The following is an 18,189-nucleotide window of genomic DNA, read 5'->3' on the forward strand; positions in this document are numbered from 1 at the left end:
AGATAGGCAGCCTTTGTCTTTTGCTCTCCCTGACTCAAGAACTGCCCAGGACAAGACTTGATGACAGTCCCCATTAAGTGCCACAGTTGCACCTTTATCACGCTGCTCTGACAGGATCATCCCCTCCTATCCTTGCTCTAAGTCCTCCTGTGAACACATGGGTCACCTCTACCAGCGTTAACAAGTCCTGTCCAACCCTACACTTACAGTTTCCAGGCTCCTTCTCAACCTGCTCTATGTACAGCACCACCCAGCTTGCTTCTGTGCTGTCAGCTTGCCCAATTCAACATTGCCATCTTACTGCACACTTGGCATCTGGCAGAGTTTAAGCACCAGCCATGCTTATAGCAAAGGGCACTCCAGCCCTGCTTCTGTCCTAACTACACTGCAGCCCTGCTTCTCTCCTAACTGCACTGCAGCCCTGCTTCTCTCCTAACTACACTGCAGCCCTGCTTCTATCCTAACTACACTGCAGCCCTGCTTCTGTCCTAACTACACTGCAGCCCTGCTTCTCTCCTAACTGCACTGCAGCCCTGCTTCTCTCCTAACTGCACTGCAGCCCTGCTTCTGTCCTAACTACACTGCAGCCCTGCTTCTCTCCTAACTACACTGCAGCCCTGCTTCTATCCTAACTACACTGCAGCCCTGCTTCTGTCCTAACTACACTGCAGCCCTGCTTCTGTCCTAACTGCACTGCAGCCCTGCTTCTCTCCTAACTGCACTGCAGCCCTGCTTCTGTCCTAACTACACTGCAGCCCTGCTTCTGTCCTAACTGCACTGCAGCCCTGCTTCTCTCCTAACTGCACTGCAGCCCTGCTTCTGTCCTAACTGCACTGCAGCCCTGCTTCTATCCTAACTGCACTGCAGCCCTGCTTCTCTCCTAACTGCACTGCAGCCCTGCTTCTGTCCTAACTACACTGCAGCCCTGCTTCTCTCCTAACTGCACTGCAGCCCTGCTTCTCTCCTAACTGCACTGCAGCCCTGCTTCTCTCCTAACTGCACTGCAGCCCTGCTTCTCTCCTAACTGCACTGCAGCCCTGCTTCTCTCCTAACTGCACTGCAGCCCTGCTTCTCTCCTAACTGCACTGCAGCCCTGCTTCTCTCCTAACTGCACTGCAGCCCTGCTTCTCTCCTAACTGCACTGCAGCCCTGCTTCTCTCCTAACTACACTGCAGCCCTGCTTCTCTCCTAACTGCACTGCAGCCCTGCTTCTATCCTAACTGCACTGCAGCCCTGCTTCTCTCCTAAATTTGGTTTTTACCTAAAGCGGGGAGAGGGAGGGATTGTTCTCATTTTGATTTGTAGCATGATTGCAAAGACTTTTCAAAAATTTCTTTTTCATCTATAACAAAGAACGAATAAAAAGAAAAATATATGGACTACCATCCACAATTACACCAGAAGGAAATTACACATAACTACCACTCCTGAAGAAATTTTAAGAACCATGAAGCCAACACGCCACCTGGCACCTAAGCAACAGAAGTCCAGAAAGTGATGGGCACCTCCCATAGAGGGCAGCACTAATGAAGGCACCTCCTCCCCGCCCACCAAAGTACACACGTGGAAGCCAACCCAACCAGGCAGCCATCCAACTCCATCACGCACACAGGCCCCAGCTTCCCCAGCTCACCCTTTTCCAGGTGGCCAGCAGCTGCTTATCCGACATCTGCTCGGGATAGTCTGCGATTGCAAACACACATCCTAGCAAGAAGCTTTCTTCTGGAACTAGAGTAACAGACATGAACATAAATTAAAAGTGCATTTTGATGAGTTTAGTTTGAATCTACAACCTAACAACATCTGGAAAGTTGCTACAAATATTCTAATCTATCTAAAGCCAGATCATTAAAAACAAAACATAATTTAGGTCTAAGCACTGAATCCTCAGCACTGCTCCTGAAGCAGCCATGATACTCTGTGAGCACCATCCTCACTGCAGAGTGTGCAAACACACAGAACCCTAATCATCTCGTTGGAATGCCTGCTCCACGGGTGTGAGACAATCACTGGACAGGCGCCATGCTCTTATGCAAGCTTGTAACTTGTGGGAAAATAGGAACCAGTACTAACTCTCCACTGCTGGGTCATGTCCGAAAAGCTGCTGTTGCTGTTGCTGCTGAGGTGGGGGCTGCAGGGGCAGCTGCAGGGGCTGCTGGGGTAGAACCTGATGCTGTAGTGCCTGGGACGTTTGGCTCAAGTGTGCTGCTTGATTCTGCATCTGCTGCTGCTGCAAGCGCTGGAGCTGCTGCTGCTGCTGGAGAAGGTTGTGCTGCTGTTGCTGTTGTTGCTGCTGCTGCTGTTGCTGCTGCTGCTGCTGCTGCTGCTGCTGCTGGAGCTGTGCTAACTGGTGCTGCTGGAGCTGCTGCTGCTGCAACTGATGGAGCTGCTGCTGCAGGGCATGCTGCTGCTGGAATGGCTGCAGCTGCTGTTGAGGGCGATGCAGCTGCTGCTGAGGGTGTAATGGTTGCTGTGGAAACTGGAGCTGCTGCTGAGAGAACTGATGCTGATGGACTTGCTGCGGGAACTGATGTGATGGCGGCTGGGGGTAGGGCTGGGGCTGCTGCTGCTGCTGCTGCTGCTGGAGCTGCATGATCTGGGGCTGGAGGTGCAGGGCTGGGTGCTGCTGCTGGGGCTGCTGGGGAGGATGGTGCTGCTGCAACACGTGTGTCTCGGGAGCACCTTTAGCCTGGCCAAACAGCACGGCACTGGCATTGGGGTGTCCCTGCTGACCGTGTGCCACCTGCTGCTCTAGGTTTTTTGTGGGTGCTGAAAGGGATTGTAAGATCTAGAAAACAAAAAGAGGGCCAAGTTGCTACTACTAATTGCTGAGAGGCACTACCCGCTCCTAGGCAGGTAACAATGCATTCGTGCAGCTGATACACCAAACTGATACAAAATGGAGACCAGCCAGCAACACCACACTGCTCTCATATATGTGCTTCATATTTAACATCCAGAGAGCAGGACACTGAATTATAAAACAGAAAACAGACCAGCAAACACGGGAGATGCTCTGCAGGTGAAGAGCTTGCTGCTACCCAAGCCTAGCAACCCAAGTTCAAGCCCTGGAACCCAGTGTAAGATAAGCCCAATCCCCACCCCCACCCTCTCCACCTTCCACCCCAGCCCCCACCAACACATACACATATTGGGGGCACTGATTCACAGAGCTGCTGCACCTTAAAGAACGGGGACAGAATAGCAAAACAATCAAGTGGCAGTATTTGGTCTCATGCAGGCCTGAGCAGCCAGGACTACAGGGAATGTGGCAATCTCCCCAGCAATCCCCTCCTCCGCAGCCTGCTCTGCTTCTGACTAGGGGGCCATGGGAAGCGGCAGCTTTGGCTCAAGCCTCTCCATAGGCGGAGCCATGTTCTACTTCCTTCTGCTTCTAGGAATTACCTCTACTCAGATGAGGCAGAAGATCCTGTATTACCACCAAAGCAAACAGGCCACAGCTACACCCAGCACAGCTCCTGTTCCTCCCGCACTGCACCTTGCCCTGTGCAGTGGATGTGACACAGAAAAGGGATGGAGGGACTCTAGCAAAAGGTGTACTTAAAGGCAAATGTTAGTTGGGCTTGATAGTACTGACCTGTAATTCACATACTTGGAAAATGAAGGAAAGAGCATCAGGAGTTCAAGGCCACCCCTGGCTACACAGGGAGTTCAAGCTAGCCTGAACTATACAAGGTAGTATCCTCAAATTACTATGATTATTGTGATGAGGATGAGAAGGAGGAGGTAGAAGAAGAGGAGGATGAAGAGGAGGAGGAAAAGCAGCAGCAGCAGCAGCAGCAGCAGCTCGGGGGAGTAGGCATACCACCCTGACAACCAGAGCTCTGATCTCCGGAACCCACATAAGAGCCAGGCACAGGAGTACATGTACCTGCCATATTAATGCTCTTACAAAAGAAGGGAGACAGAGACTAGAGATAGAAGGACGCGCATAGATCATACAGACTAGCTGCATAGCAGTGAACAAGACAGACTCTGTCCCAAACATGAGGGAAGGTAGGACCTGACACTTAATGTTTTGCTCTGACTTCCACATGAACACTGCAGTACAAACATCCACACACATGTATAAACATGCACCTACATGCAAACATTTTTTAAAAATGAATAGTGCTCACTTTAGTAGCACATATATTAAAACGAATGATACAAAAACTATTACCAAGCTCACAAAGTCTCAACCCTGTACAAAGAACTAGAGGCAACCAAGGAAAGCTGGGCACCGCAGTCTTCCCCAGGGAAAAGCAGAGCCACTGGTTGTCCCATACTAAAGGCTCAGCTCTAAACATGCAAACAGACAAACAGCACACAGACTAAGCAGGTTGTCTTTATCTACTTATGTGTACGCACAGAGATATGCGACAACAAAGAAGGGAAAGAAGTCATGGATTTGAAGGAGAGCAAGGGGGATGTGAGAGGGTCTGGAGGAAGGAAAATGATGTAATTATATTAAAGTCTCAAACAGTAAGAATAAGGCTCATGAAAGCAATCTCTCTTTGCATTTACTTTATATGCATTCATAGGCACTCATAGCACTGGAAACAGTTATTAGAATGGACGCTTAGAATGGACGGCTTCCTGAAGGATCGTTACGGCTGTTGACTCTCCCTCCTCAAACAAGATGAGGCAACAGATGGGACAGATGCAGAGATGGCCTGTCACATGCACAGGCAAAGCGGCCATCTGCCACACTGGTGTCCTCTGCACAGGGACCCTGAAGAGATGCCTCGCAACACAAGAGCCACTGCTGCCAGGACAGGCACAGGAGAATCTGCAGCCAGGCAGGCCCTCTGGGCCAACTTCTGGTTCAGTAGGGATCAGTAGACTGTAGCAGACTTTGATATCTATGTGGGAAAGTCATATGTAAAGCAAGGAAGCCAGTGGTGTGGTGCACCTGGGAGGCAGAGGTAAGTGTATCTCTGAGTTCAAGGCCATCCTGGTCTACAAAGTGAGTTCCAGTACAGCAAGGGCCACATGAGAAACTCTGCCTCAAAAAAACAAAAAGGAGAAGGGCAGACATGTTCCTGCCCTGGGCTTAGAGGCAAACGCTGAAATGTTGCCCTGCCATAGCCACCTCAGTGTGCACAATAAGAAACTATGGGGTGTCAGGAGATCCTGGCCAGGCCAGGATAGCCATTAACACCAGTGGTAGAGCCAAGTACCCTCCCTCCCATCTCATCTGCCCCAAGCTGAGAACACAGCAACCTGTGGGACCCAAGGGAGAAGAGTCCCAAGGACTGGCCATGTAGCCATGCTACCTAAAGCAGAAACTCTGACCTCCCCTCCTTTAAACAGCACCCCCAAGTTCCTGGCAGAATGTGAAAAGCGTTACGCGTACACCACACTAGTGCTCGCTAGGACATACTTGCCATCAAACAGGAGTTTGACAGTCACTTCCCTCTTCCACCTTAATCAAAAAAGCAAACTAAGTCTCCTGTGTTTAACATTCTGAAATTCATCCTTTTCTGCACATAGTGATAAAGACTCTCAGAAAGCACCATAGTGACCTGAACCTACCTTTGCTCTGGCTCGCTGAGCTGTTCCATTCTGGAGCCAATGTCAGAGAACAGTGTAGAGCAACTCCTGACCCTCAGATCACACCAGACATCAGTGTATGTCTAAATCCAAACAGATTTAGGAATCCCACACTTAACCTGCATCTTTGTGACACAGCAAGAGACCAGTGACTGACCAAGCCTGCTCCTACTAAGAGAGTAGGGGGAAGGGCAAAGCCCATGCTTTCAATGTTAAATGCATGGCTCCCACCCAGAACTTCTCATGGAAGGGAGGGAGGTACAGAGACAAAAGCCTCACACTTCCATCTAGACTCACAGCAGCTGAGATCTTTTTAGTCAGAATCTCCAAGTGCTTACAGGGCAAATCCACCTGTGAGCCCAGGTCTGCTCACCTTTGAATCTCTCCTCTCAAGACCTGAGGTCAGAAGTGTCCATCCTTTCTGGCTCTAGCCTACTGACCAACATGTCCTTCCACTGTCACTAGGTCCACTAACTTTCCAATACCCTTCCTGCCATCCTCCACTGTTCTCCTAAGCCCCATACTCTTTGTGGCTATGGGGCCACAGGGCTTCTGCCTCCAGGACTTACTCAGGTGGAACCACACCATCTGTGCAGTCAGTCCAGTATCCTCTAGCCCCAAGCATCCTTCCCCACAGGCAGATGTGCCGGCTATGTCTGCTCTGAGGCCCCCTCAACGCCACACCTTCCCAGACACTGTGAAATGCTGTGGTCAGTCACAAAGACATGTACCTGGCTGTGAACTGTCACTTGACATCTGGGAGGGGACAGAGGAAGTCAAACAGGCAGTAGTGGGACCTTGGGCTACCAGAGGCTTCATTCCTAAAGGTGCTGCAGTTTCTGAATGCTAGGCCAGTTTTTTGTTTGGTTATTTATTTTATGAAAATGGTTGTTTTGCCGGCATGCATGCCTATATAAAGTGCATGTAGTGACTGCTGAGACCAGAAGAGGGACTGGTGTTACAATGGCTTTAAGGACCACACGAGAGCTGGGAATCAAAGGCAGGAACTCTGCGAGAACACCCAGTACTCTTAACCACATAGCCATCTTCAGCCCTAATGTTAGGCCAGTTTTCACCACATAATCACCACCAAAAAAGGCCTAAAGTCCAGCCTGTATATAGTGAACCTTGGAATCTGGGCAAATGCATCAAATTTTATAATTTACTTTGACCAATGCAGAATGTGCCTGTGAGTGAACTATACACTTTTGAGACCTCCAAAGGGCATGGTCTAGGCTGTGTCTCTACCACTTCCCTGTCCACCATTCTCTCCACAGGCTCTAGCCAGCCCCTCATTTCCCTCTCTCCAGCATGAGCTCACTCTATTTCCCATGTCACGTTAAAGCTGTCGTTGCCAACCTAACCTAGTACTGGTCACGCCTAGTAGTACTGCCTTCCAGTTTCTGAATCAATCATTTGGCAGTCCCCCATTCTCCTCAAACCTGGATTACCCTCTTCTCTTTACCCTGCCTCAGCAGCTACTGTTTTCCCAGCACCTAAGAATGCCGGGAGTGGCCGGGATCTGTCCCCTCCACTATCTCTAGAATCCCAACCATCAGAATTCACGTTAACGTTACAGACAAGGTTTTAAGCATCTCTAACCAACAGAGGTTTTCTTAAAGCTCTCGGCATAGCAAAATTAATTTTTTTAAGATTTATTTATTTATTTATTTTATGTATAAGTAAGCTGTCTTCAGACACACCAGAAGAGGGCATTGGATCCCATTACAGATGGTTGTGAGCCACCATGTGGTTGCTGGGGACTGAGCTCAGGACATCTGGAAGAGCAGCCAGTACCTTAACCACTGAGCCATCTCTCCAACCTGGCAAAATGATTCTTATCACCACCTCACACCCAGGCCACTCATGGTCCCTTATGTCCACCTAACTAGCACTGGGTCCTGCCTCAGGTTATACCACAGTTGAAAACCATTCAAGGAAAAAAAAGAAAAAAGAAAAAAGAAAAAAAAAAGAAAAAAAAAAAAAAAAAAAAAAAAAAGGAAGAAAAAAAAAAAGAAGAAAGAAAGAAAAAAACACCCAAAGAAGAAACGCCACCACAGACAGCAGTTTTTGAATGGGAGGAATTGGCTGCCTATGCCTGGCTGCCCCCAGCACCCAACATGACCCTGGGCTCTTCTCTTGTCCCACCCTACCTCCTACAGTCTCATCTGCTCTAAAGCTGGAGAGTAGTTAGCATATGCTGCTGGCCCACTCACCTCCCTGCCCACAGCATCTTCCCTCACACCCCGTCAAAGAATCTCCAGTCCTCACACCTGCAGCACTTTCAAGTCTCCACTGCAGTGCAATCTCTGCCCCCTCACCAGGATCTGCTCTAGCACAGTGTTCTAGCCTCTTAGAGCCTTTCCCATTTCTTTCCCCTCTCACCTCCATAAGTCTTCATGTAACACCTGTAACACCTGCCAGACTTCAGCTCACTGCTGCTCAAACCCCATGAAGCTTCCCAGGAAGGAAGTACACATGCCTCCCTGTGACCACACAACAAAGCCCCTGTCTGTCTCTCCTGGAGTTCGACCCAGGCAATGTCTCATGTTCTCAGAGGACAGCAAATCCTTGCCCACTTTGGGCTGTCACCCCGAACTGACCTTGGTCTTCTTAACACCTGCCATTCAAGCCTGACTGACATCACCTCCCTCATATTCTTCGTGCTATCAGTGTGACTTTGACACTGAAATACATAATAACACACACCAACAAGGACAACATACAAAGACATGGGTCTTTAGGAAACCCACTAAGTTCACTCCTGGGAGAAAACAAAGGCCTACCCTGCCAGGCCATAAGGCTTCATGTAGTGGCTAGCAGGTATTTGGTTCCCTGCTGGCCCAAATGTCACCACGTGACTTATGCCTGTTTAACATGGCTGTAAAGAAATTCCCACAAAAAAAGGACTCATAAGTAACTCATCTGAAGGGTCACAAAATCCCAGTCTTGAAGGCAGCTTTCAGATCTCCAAGACTTACATGTGCGACATTGGACGGCCGGCTCATCTGCTGGATATCAGCATTGTTTGTAATGTTCCGCAGCGTCCGGACAGCTGGGCTCCAGGTCCCTAGCATTTCTGATCGCTCAGAACTCTGAAGGTTTTGTCCGGCAGCCATCAAGTTACTCCGCATGTCAGGAGGCAGAATGTCCCCTGGGACAGGTGGGACATTGGCACACAGGTTAATGAGTCCCGGCCCTTTTCCCTGAGGCAGCCTGCGCTGGGCTGTGCTGAGTGGCGGGGCTTCAGCAGGGGCCCAGTTCAAGCTGCGCTCCTGCTTTTCAGGGGATGAGTCAGAAGAGTCATCAAACATCAACTCCCCTTTGGACACCTCAGCCCTGGGCTTTGGAGAGCCCGGCTGGTCAACGGGGGAGGCCTCTGCAGAGCTGGCTGCACTGGACTTCTCAGTGCTACCCTCGTTCTGAGAGTCCTGCTCCTCGTTGTCTCCCTCTTCCTCCTCCTCCTCCTCTTCCTCCTCATAGATGATCAGCCGTGGATGGTAAAAAGCTTCATCCTTCCTCCTCTTCTCAGACACACAGTCCAAGACCCAGTCAGGGGTGACGATCTTAATACTTGTTCTCTTGACAGCACGCTCGTATTTCTCCTAGGAATAAAGCATACCATACTAAATGGTGCTTCCCTCTCTTCCTATAAGCATGCATGTGAGTAGGGAGCTCTAAGAGGGCTACAGCTACAGAGCTGCTGCTGTCCCCACCATGCCTGCACGAGTGAGCTGGAGCTGTAGAGAGGTAGGTCCACACGAAGGGGTTGTGACGGTAGTAGGAAGCTCACAAGAGCTGGTTTAAATCAGCTTTTATAGGTAGCATTTTAAGTACAGACAGAGAACTAGAAATCTTATAGAAAATAACAAAGCGAAGAGCTGAATGACACTTCTGTTTATACACACTAATGCTTTTTGCCAAGCTGGCAATCCAAGACAGTCTGACACTCACTAAAGGAACTGTGGGCAAGTGCCTTCACATCAGTGCAACAGGAATGGTCATAGGGGTATGGCTGCCCTCCTACCTCCAAGAAGTTAAACATACAGTAAGAATACAACTTGAAACCAACACTAAGTGACAGGGTATGGTGTAGTATTAAGTGACAATTTGGCTCCTAGGAGACAGGCATCTGGGCACCTCTGTGAGAAATTATCTTGATAATAATTAACGCACATGAGAAGACTACTGATCATGGGCAGCATGATGTCCAAAGAGAGGATCCTCCACAGAACGATGGGGAGGGCAAGCTGAGCGCTGGCACGCATGCGTTCAACTGCTCCCTTCTGCCTGTGTCCGTAATGTGACTAGCTCCCTCAAGCTCCTGCCGCTGTGACTTCCCTCCCATGGTGGAGTTTCTCCCTTAAGCTGCTTTTGCCAGTCTTTTCTTATAGGTGCAAAAGGTTAGAGAAAACCTGGCAGGAGCAGGATCTGGGAATGTAGGCCGTGATTGGGACAAGATGGTAGTAGCATCTGCCTAGTGAGGATTGCAGAGAAACACAGCAGTTAACGAGGGCCAAGAAAGTAAGAGGCATGGGCCTGCCTCCTGGGAAGCTTCTTGAAGAATCAAAAATAGTAAAAGTATTTTTTAAAACAGTGTGTAATTACTGTATAGTCACGTCCCTTTGCTTTTCTCTGGCCAATGCATAGGGCCTAAAGTAGCACCCACATCCTTCCAGAGCACCTGGCCAGCTGCTGCTGTAGTTTATGCTGGGGTAAGGACTGCACCAGCTGGACAGGGACACGGCAGGTTGGAACAATGACTCCATGCCTCGAGAAAGCAAGGCTCTGTAAAATTCCTCACTGGCGGAAATTTAATCTCACAGTCTACTCCTAACTGGCTACTTTGCAAAGTGGCTCAGAAAAAAATGAAGGAAAGAGGAACAGGATGGGTCCCTCCAGTGCCTCAAATACTAAAAATTCAGCAGGTATTTCATGTAAGCAAGTTTTACAGGGGGATTAAAAGATCTGAATTCCTAGCCAGGTATAAGTGATATACACACCTTTAAACCCAGCGCTTGGGAGGTAGATGCAGGCAGATTTCTGAGTTCAAGGCTAGCATGGTCTACAAAGTAAGTTCCAGGACAGCCAGGGCTATACAATGAAAAAGCAAAACAAAAAGATTTGAATTCCTTTGCATACAAGTTTTAGGAGGTAGGGATACAGTATGCAGCCTTGGTGGGTCAGTTACCTTTTATAGGAAAAAAGTTTCTTGAAATAATGAGGCTTAGGCCAGCCAAGGCCACACAGTGAGATCCTGTCTCAAGCAAAGTAACAACTAAGCAAAAGAAAGTGAGCAGGGCTGGGATCACAATGACAAAAGGCCACAGCTAACCAGTGAGTTGGTTCCAACTGCTTTGCTCTAAACATACGTACACATCAGGAGAGCACACAGCACTGCAGTGCCCCAGGAACAGACTCTGTATGTCTTCGGTCCTCACCTGCCCATGAATGTCCTCCTATTCTGATATGCACACTAGAACACTAATACCTTTGGGTTTTTTTCCCTCTACATTGCTGAGGATGAAACTTAGGACCTCAAGCATGTGAAGCAAGCACTCACCATAGCCCAGAGCATGCTATATCAGCATCAACAGCAGAGGATATGAATCTGCCTAGCTCCTGCTGACTGCCCAGTGTTCTGTGAAAACCCAGATTCCCTGGCAGAACTACAAATGTGCTTAACCACTGAGCCATCTCTAGCCTCCAGATAATCCATGAGTAAGTTAAGTAAATACTTCAGGCTGAAATTCAAAGACTTAATACTTGACAAACCCACAGTGATGGCTTTCTTGATTGACAACTTGACTACATCTGGAATGAAGTACAATCCAGAAATGAAGGACACACCTGTGAGATTAGTTTTAGCTTGGTTTGAAGTGGGTAAATCTACTTCTAGTCTGGACCTTTGAGGTGGAAGACACACCTTTAATCTGGGCTGTACCTTCTACTGGAAGCCTATATAAGGACATGGAAGGAAGCTTTTGCTTGTTGCTTGTCTTCCCTGCCTTGCTAGTGAGACCATTACTTCACTGTCACTAGAGCCTATGTCTTTAGAATCAGAGTCTACTAAAGATCAGCTGGGACATCTAGTCTTGTGGTCAGAGCAACTTCTGAATACTTGGACCTTCCATTCATGGCCTACCACTGTTGGAGCCTGAAAGTGATGTAGTAAGTTCTATGTATCTATTTACCTGTCTACCTATCATCTGTCCGTCCATCCATCCATCCATCCATCCATCGAGACGGATTCATTCTATAAGTTCTGTCACTCTACAGAACCCTGACAAATGTACCCACCCTATTCACATATTTTCTCTTAAACTCGCAATTTATAATTTCCCATCTATTACGGCAGAAACTAATATACGCAGCTCCTGTACACAGACTCCAGTCACTAATATACGCAGCTTCTGCACACAGACTCCAGTCACTAATATACACAGCTTCTGTACACAGACTCCAGTCACTGCACAGAGTCCCCTGATTCCTGCACATGGGTGACCCAGGAAGATGGTGCTGCGTTAGCAGTGCTTACCCCCTTTGGCTCTGGGACAATCAAGTGTGTACACTTCTTGTTAAGGTTTAGCTGGCAACTGCCCCCGTGGAACGTAACCAAGGCCCACAGGGCACTTCTGTCTTCAGACGACACCTGGAGGAGAGTGAGAGACAAAGGCATCACCACACATGCAACTATGTCTCCATTTCCACTTTCTCACATGGCCGTGTCCACACAACACTCTCATGGCTGGGCTCCTGCTGTCGGCTGGCAGCCACCCTGCTGCTCCCAGTCTGCCACATCACCAGCTGAGCATCAGGATCACCCAGGGCTGGGGAAAGACAAGACCCTGGGCATATACAAGATCCCAAGCACAACAATATAATTTTTAAAAATTCCCACTTATAGTCTGAGAAAATGCTCAGCAATCAGAGCACAGGCTGCTCGTCTCGAGAGCCAGGTCCAATTCCCACCCACATGGCTGCTCACAACCATCTCTAACTCTAACTCCAGGGGATCCAACACCTTCTTCTGGTCTCCATGGACACCGCACACATGTGGTACAGATACAGAGATACATGCTGACAAAACACCCAAACATATAAAATAAAAATAAAAAATTTAAAATTCCATCTGTACACCAATAGGGAATTATGTTCTATAATGAAAGCAACACAAAATTTTAAAAAGGGCAGAAAGATATTCCACTTTCCATCATTTCTGAAAATGTTCACACATCAAAATAATATTTATAGGGGCTGGTGAGATGGCTCAATGGGTAAAGCATGTGATATGCAAGCCAGATGACCCAAGTTCCATTCCTGCTCACACAAAAGCAGGAGAACCAACTACACACAGCTGTCCTTTGGCTTCCATGCGAGTGCTTTGACACCTGACCCCCCCCCCCCAAAAAAAGTTTTATATCATAATTACAAAGAACTCCTTCAAAATTGGTAGCAAATCTTAATTATGACATGGATAAAGTTACAAACTAAAAGCACAATGAGTGGAGAGCCAAAGAGAAAGAAAACAAACATTCCATGGCGAAGGCCTGAAGCACGGAGAGCCATAGCCCTTTGTGGTTCACAGAGATGTGAGGTTCTAGCACTGCCGCCCTGCTGCCAAGATTGCCCGCCCTACTATGTGCCAGAATGGTATCACAGGTTTCCCACACTGACCTGACCATGAGTGTGACACAGAACTTGCCACCAACCCCTGTGACACTCATAAAACTGTAAACACTGGCACCTGACACCCCAGTGTGTCAGCCCAGGTCCAACTCCACCCACTGTCAGACGCCCGCTAAGGAAGGACCTCTGGGACAAGCCGAACTAACTTTTAAAGGGTAAAATTTATTCTGAACGGCAAAAGAAACACTCAGCCTTATCTGGCATCAGGGGAGGGAGGCCCTTGGTCCTGTGGAGGCTCAACGCCCTAGCGTAGGGGGATGCTAGAGCCAGCGGTGAGGCGGGAGTGGGTGAGTGGGTGGAGGAGCACCCTCATAGAAGCAAAGGGGAGAGGAAGAGGGAGGATGGGGGTTCTGGAGGGGTAACTGGGAAAGGGGATATCATTTGAAATGTAAATGAACAAAATGAGTAATAAGAAAGAAAGAAATGTAATGCAGTGTTCACTTTAAGATGAATCTTTTCTGGATAAACATATTTTAAGTTGAGGGTTATGGATACTGAAGAAGCCTGAGTTTGTCTCTATATTTGCTTAAGGTACTGATAAACAACTGACTTCTTAATGCCAGCATGTGATCCTCAAGTATCCAGCCTTGTGCCAGCGCTCCTAAGGGCTACTGTATACCCCACACCGACTGCGCATGAGCTTTCTAAAGTCACCGTCACACTTTCTAAAGTCAGCTTTAGCTTTCTAAAGTCAGTGTCCACTCATCAGGAGCTTCCTGCAGCACCTGGAGAACGAGGTGTAATTATCTGACAAGAGTGCTCCAATGACTCACTGTGCCACCTTTACTTAAAATGAATGTAAAACCTAATCCAGATGCAGTCTTCGCTCTTGAATGGCCATGCCCAACAGGATCACACCTCACTAGGCGGGGGAAGCACCAAGGAACGGTCACTGTCTCTGAGAACCCTCTCCTGTCAACTCAGAGCACATTTGGAACTGAGGTACTGCCAACACACACAGCAGCTCAGACCTTGCAGTAGTGAGACTTGCCTCCACACACAAACACCAGCTACTGGCACCTCCTGGTCAAGGGATATGGAGGTATTTTTATTTTCACCTTTCCACTTTTCTGTACTTTCCAGACTTTCAAAAGCAATCTCTTCAAATGGGAGAAAAGACTTTTTAAAAAGCCATCTTTCCAAAGTCACGTTGGCTCCAATGTTTCCAGTAGCAGGCTAAGCTCAGCTCTCAAGCATGGAACCAAGGCAGCTTAGCCTGCCTGGCTCCTGGGCTAGACACACATAAATGCCACTGTCGACACACTAAACAACCTATGTGCCAAGCTTCCCGCCTGTTGTCACTCCACGGAACCCCTGGCAAGCCAGCAGAAGTATGTGCACACTGCCCACAATCCACAATTAGCTTTCTTGTCATATTGTCCTCCCCATGTAGAATCTGAGTCCCTCTGACCCGCAAACATCTTGCCTCCTTACTGCCAGCTGACACTGCTCTCAGCCGGGCATAACGGTGCTCCCCTGCAACTCCCAGCATCTGGGAATGGGGACAAAAATTCAAGGCTATCTTCAGTGTCTAAGTTACTTTCCTACTGCTAGGAAGAGACACCATGATCAAGTGGACTTCAGAAAAAAGCACTGAATTGGGGACTTGCTTACGCTTTCAGAGTGAGTCCATGACCATCATGGTGGATAGCAGGGCAGCAGGCAGGCAAGCTGAGTAACTGAGAACTCACATCTGCTCCAGAAGCATAAGGCAGAAAGAGAGTAGACCTGGTGTGGGCTTTCAAAACCTCAACACCCATCCCCAGTGACACAACTCTTCCAAAAAGGTCACACCCCATCTCCTAATCCTTCCCAAAACAATTCCACCAATCAAGGAACTCCTGGAAAGCAAAATATTCAAATATATGAGCCTACGGAGGTTATTCTAATTCAAAGCACCACACTTGAATACTCAGCAAACCTGAGGTCAGCCAGGACTACATGAGACCCTGTCTAAACAAACAAACAAACAAACAAATAACAAAAAAAAAAGTACCCTCTCTTCTAGTGTCCACCCACAAGGAAGGCAGCCCAGCCAGCTACCACTGGTTACAGAAGACTAAGGTCCCCCACATGATAGGAGCCTTGAGCAGACCAGCCACCCGAGGACAGAGTACAGTCAGAAAATGTGGCTGATGTGCAACTGCAGCCTTCTCAGTCTGAGCTGCACCTGACTGGATTCCCCACCAGGCTCCTGACCTCATCTCCAGAGCCTTCCCAGCATGCTACTGAGGCCTTAGCCTGCAACAAGCACCAAGGAGATGATTTCTGCAGGCAGGAGCAAGCCCTCCTCCCACTTCTCCCTGGGAAGACTCCAAAAGGGATTGCTAGCTCCTCCCAACACTCCGACAAGAAAAGACTGAGGCCTCTGGAACCAAGCAGGCCTCTGCTCAGGTGGTCATGCCTGGGTGTGTGTGCATGGGCTCAGACAATTTTTGCTGAAGGAGTGCGAGTCTTGTGGCAGTCTCCATGCACGGCAGAGACTGACCCTGCCGGCAGTGCACTGTGTTGTCCCTACACCTGCACCTTGTGTTACAGCACACCACATTCCTCCATGCGTCTGCCTGTATGCAGCCTGTTCGTTTCCTGAGGGATGAGTACATACCCCAAGTCCCTGAGCTGCACACTGTGCATATGTGTTAACATAGACTAAAGCACATTAACATTTTTAAGCAGCCATAAAACCTTAGTGTTCCCAATGTATAGTAAGCTGACATTTGCTAGACAGCCCTCCTCTTTCTTAAAGAAGTGCTTTTGTCAGGAGTAGTGGTGGCATCTCTGAGAATTCAAGGCCAGCCTGATCTATACAGTGAATTTCAGAAATACACAGAAAAAAACCCATCTCAAAACCAAACAAACAAACAAACACCCAAGTGCTTTTACCTCCCAGTGCACACTGGGGTTTTTCAACTATGCTCAGTAAGTGACTAGTGTGACAGACACAGAAATCCATAAAGGTCTATTGCCTATAAATTTGGTTTTTCCTACTCAACGTGCTGGAGGATATATGATCCTATCATAATCTTGAGAATACAGGTTACTTCCCAGAAAAAAAAAAAAATCTGCCTCCAGAGCCCACCAAATGACACCATCCACCTCTCAATGCCTGGACAGTCGTGCTCTGGCCACAGCCACACGATGCTATGCAGAGATGGAGACATGGTAACTGGCCTCACTTCCCACTCCTCTGACACTGGGTCTGAGTCAGAGGTTACACAGCAGAGATTGTTGCATGGAGAACAGCAGAGACTATCTATACCCAGAATCACCAGCATTTACAAGTTTGCACATTAACCAAAGGTTACGACTATCCTCATGGAAATATACATTTATATAAGGGGGGAGGGACCCACAACAATAAAAAATAAAGTGAAATTTAAAAAAAATTAAAGAGAAAATAAAGCTTAAAGAAAATATAAATCTCAACAAATTTCTATTCAAAAAATTAAGAGTATGTGTGTGACAACTTTAACAATCTCATCAAACTGAGACAGCAGAATAAAAATGAAGCCTTTATAATTCCACAGAATGTCTAGAATTTACAAAACAGAAAAGATTAAGTAACTCCAGATAAACTTACTTACTCATTGCCTGGACAAAGGAGGGGTCCCTCAGACTGGCAACATCATGTGGTTAAAGGTTAAGTCTAGCCAACAACCTAACAATGGCAACCCAACAATCCCTGTTTCCCAACCTGAGCAAGGCTGAGGGGAGAGGAGAGGCAAAGGCCAAGTCCTCTCCAGCTCACAAGCTCTGCTCCTCTCCCAGAGTCCTGAAGAAAGGGAGGAAAAGCAGCTCCTCAGACCTGCCATTACAGGTCCCAAGGGTGAGCAGTGGGACCTACTGCCATGACCTCCAGGTGGGGGCGGGGCCACTCACCACTGCACCTCCTCCTCCCTAGGCCACTGTGGACCAGGGGGAGGGGCAGGGCACTCACCACTGCACCTCCTCCCTAACTCACTCATTCTAGCACACTGTTTAAGGAGTGCCACCCTCATTTCTGACAGCTGTGTGACAGCTTGGGCTTTTGTCATCCAGGGTTAGGAGAAGAGGACACAACTACTAAAACAAAACCCACTTTTCCCATATTCCCTGGTTCACGTAATGCTGTGTATCCCTATCACATGCAGTGTTCCCACTTAACACCGTGCCTCAACTTCACTGTAAGTGTACAAGACAGGGTCCTTCCGCACCTCCCTATCACCACCTGTTTCTGACACCATGTGCATGGCCGTCCTCCTTCTAAGCTTCTCGACACTTGGAGCACTGCAGTCCCGATACTGCTAAATCTTTCGGACAGTGCATTGACGCTGCCTGCATCGTCACCAGGACTGAATGCACTGTCACAAGCATAATAAGCAAACCGTCTTATCTTATTACTAAAATGTTCATCTGACTAAAGACTACAGCTAATGGCTTGATGAGCTAATACAAACTAATTCACTCCTTGGAGTTGTCTGCTAAGGCTTTTGTTACCTTTTTTTTTTTATTTATCTATATTAAAATCCTTAGACTACAAGTCTGAGTGGATTTTCTTATCTTCTAATTTCATTTAAAGTATTATTCATATTTGAGCTTTAAATATCTGCTATCTCTTTAAGTTACATTATATATATTTTATAGTCAGACAATGGTAAGTGTGCTGGAAGTTGGTTACCAAGGCTCCTAGGGAACTCGTTTACAAACAGGCCACAGGTCCAAGCGCACGGGCGCTCAGAACCATCATAGACAACAACCATGCTTACCTGGGAAAGGCAGGCAGTGAGTCCAAAAAAAATCTGACAGGACTCTGGAGAGAAACCATTGACTCTGTCGGACAGTTATTAAGATTGCAATGAAGTAAGGTGAGCACAGCTGGACCTTCACTAACACAAGCCCTGCCTGTCCACTAGGGCAGGCTCTGCCACTCCCTCCCGCTCGTTCTTAGAAAATGAGACAGGCTGA

At 48.0% G+C, this 18,189-nt stretch overlaps 1 protein-coding gene across 3 annotated transcripts in view; it reads right to left on the bottom strand.

Moving 5' to 3' along the window:
- Paxip1 (PAX interacting protein 1) overlaps window positions 1-18,189 on the bottom strand; it is a 53,165-nt gene that overhangs the window by 23,531 nt on the left and 11,445 nt on the right. For 2 of the 3 annotated variants that reach the window (XM_076913277.1, XM_076913279.1), the window contains exons 4-8: window positions 17,991-18,054; window positions 12,095-12,208; window positions 8,538-9,161; window positions 2,074-2,788; window positions 1,634-1,728 (exon numbers count right to left, since the gene is read on the bottom strand). In XM_076913277.1, the coding sequence (XP_076769392.1) occupies window positions 1,634-1,728; window positions 2,074-2,788; window positions 8,538-9,161; window positions 12,095-12,208; window positions 17,991-18,054 (1,612 nt within the window). The remainder of the gene's footprint in view (window positions 1-1,633; window positions 1,729-2,073; window positions 2,789-8,537; window positions 9,162-12,094; window positions 12,209-17,990; window positions 18,055-18,189) is intronic. The other variant, XM_076913278.1, reaches the window with a different exon arrangement.

This window comes from Arvicanthis niloticus, chromosome 15 (assembly GCF_011762505.2).
Source record: "Arvicanthis niloticus isolate mArvNil1 chromosome 15, mArvNil1.pat.X, whole genome shotgun sequence".
Taxonomy (NCBI): Eukaryota; Metazoa; Chordata; class Mammalia; order Rodentia; family Muridae; genus Arvicanthis; species Arvicanthis niloticus.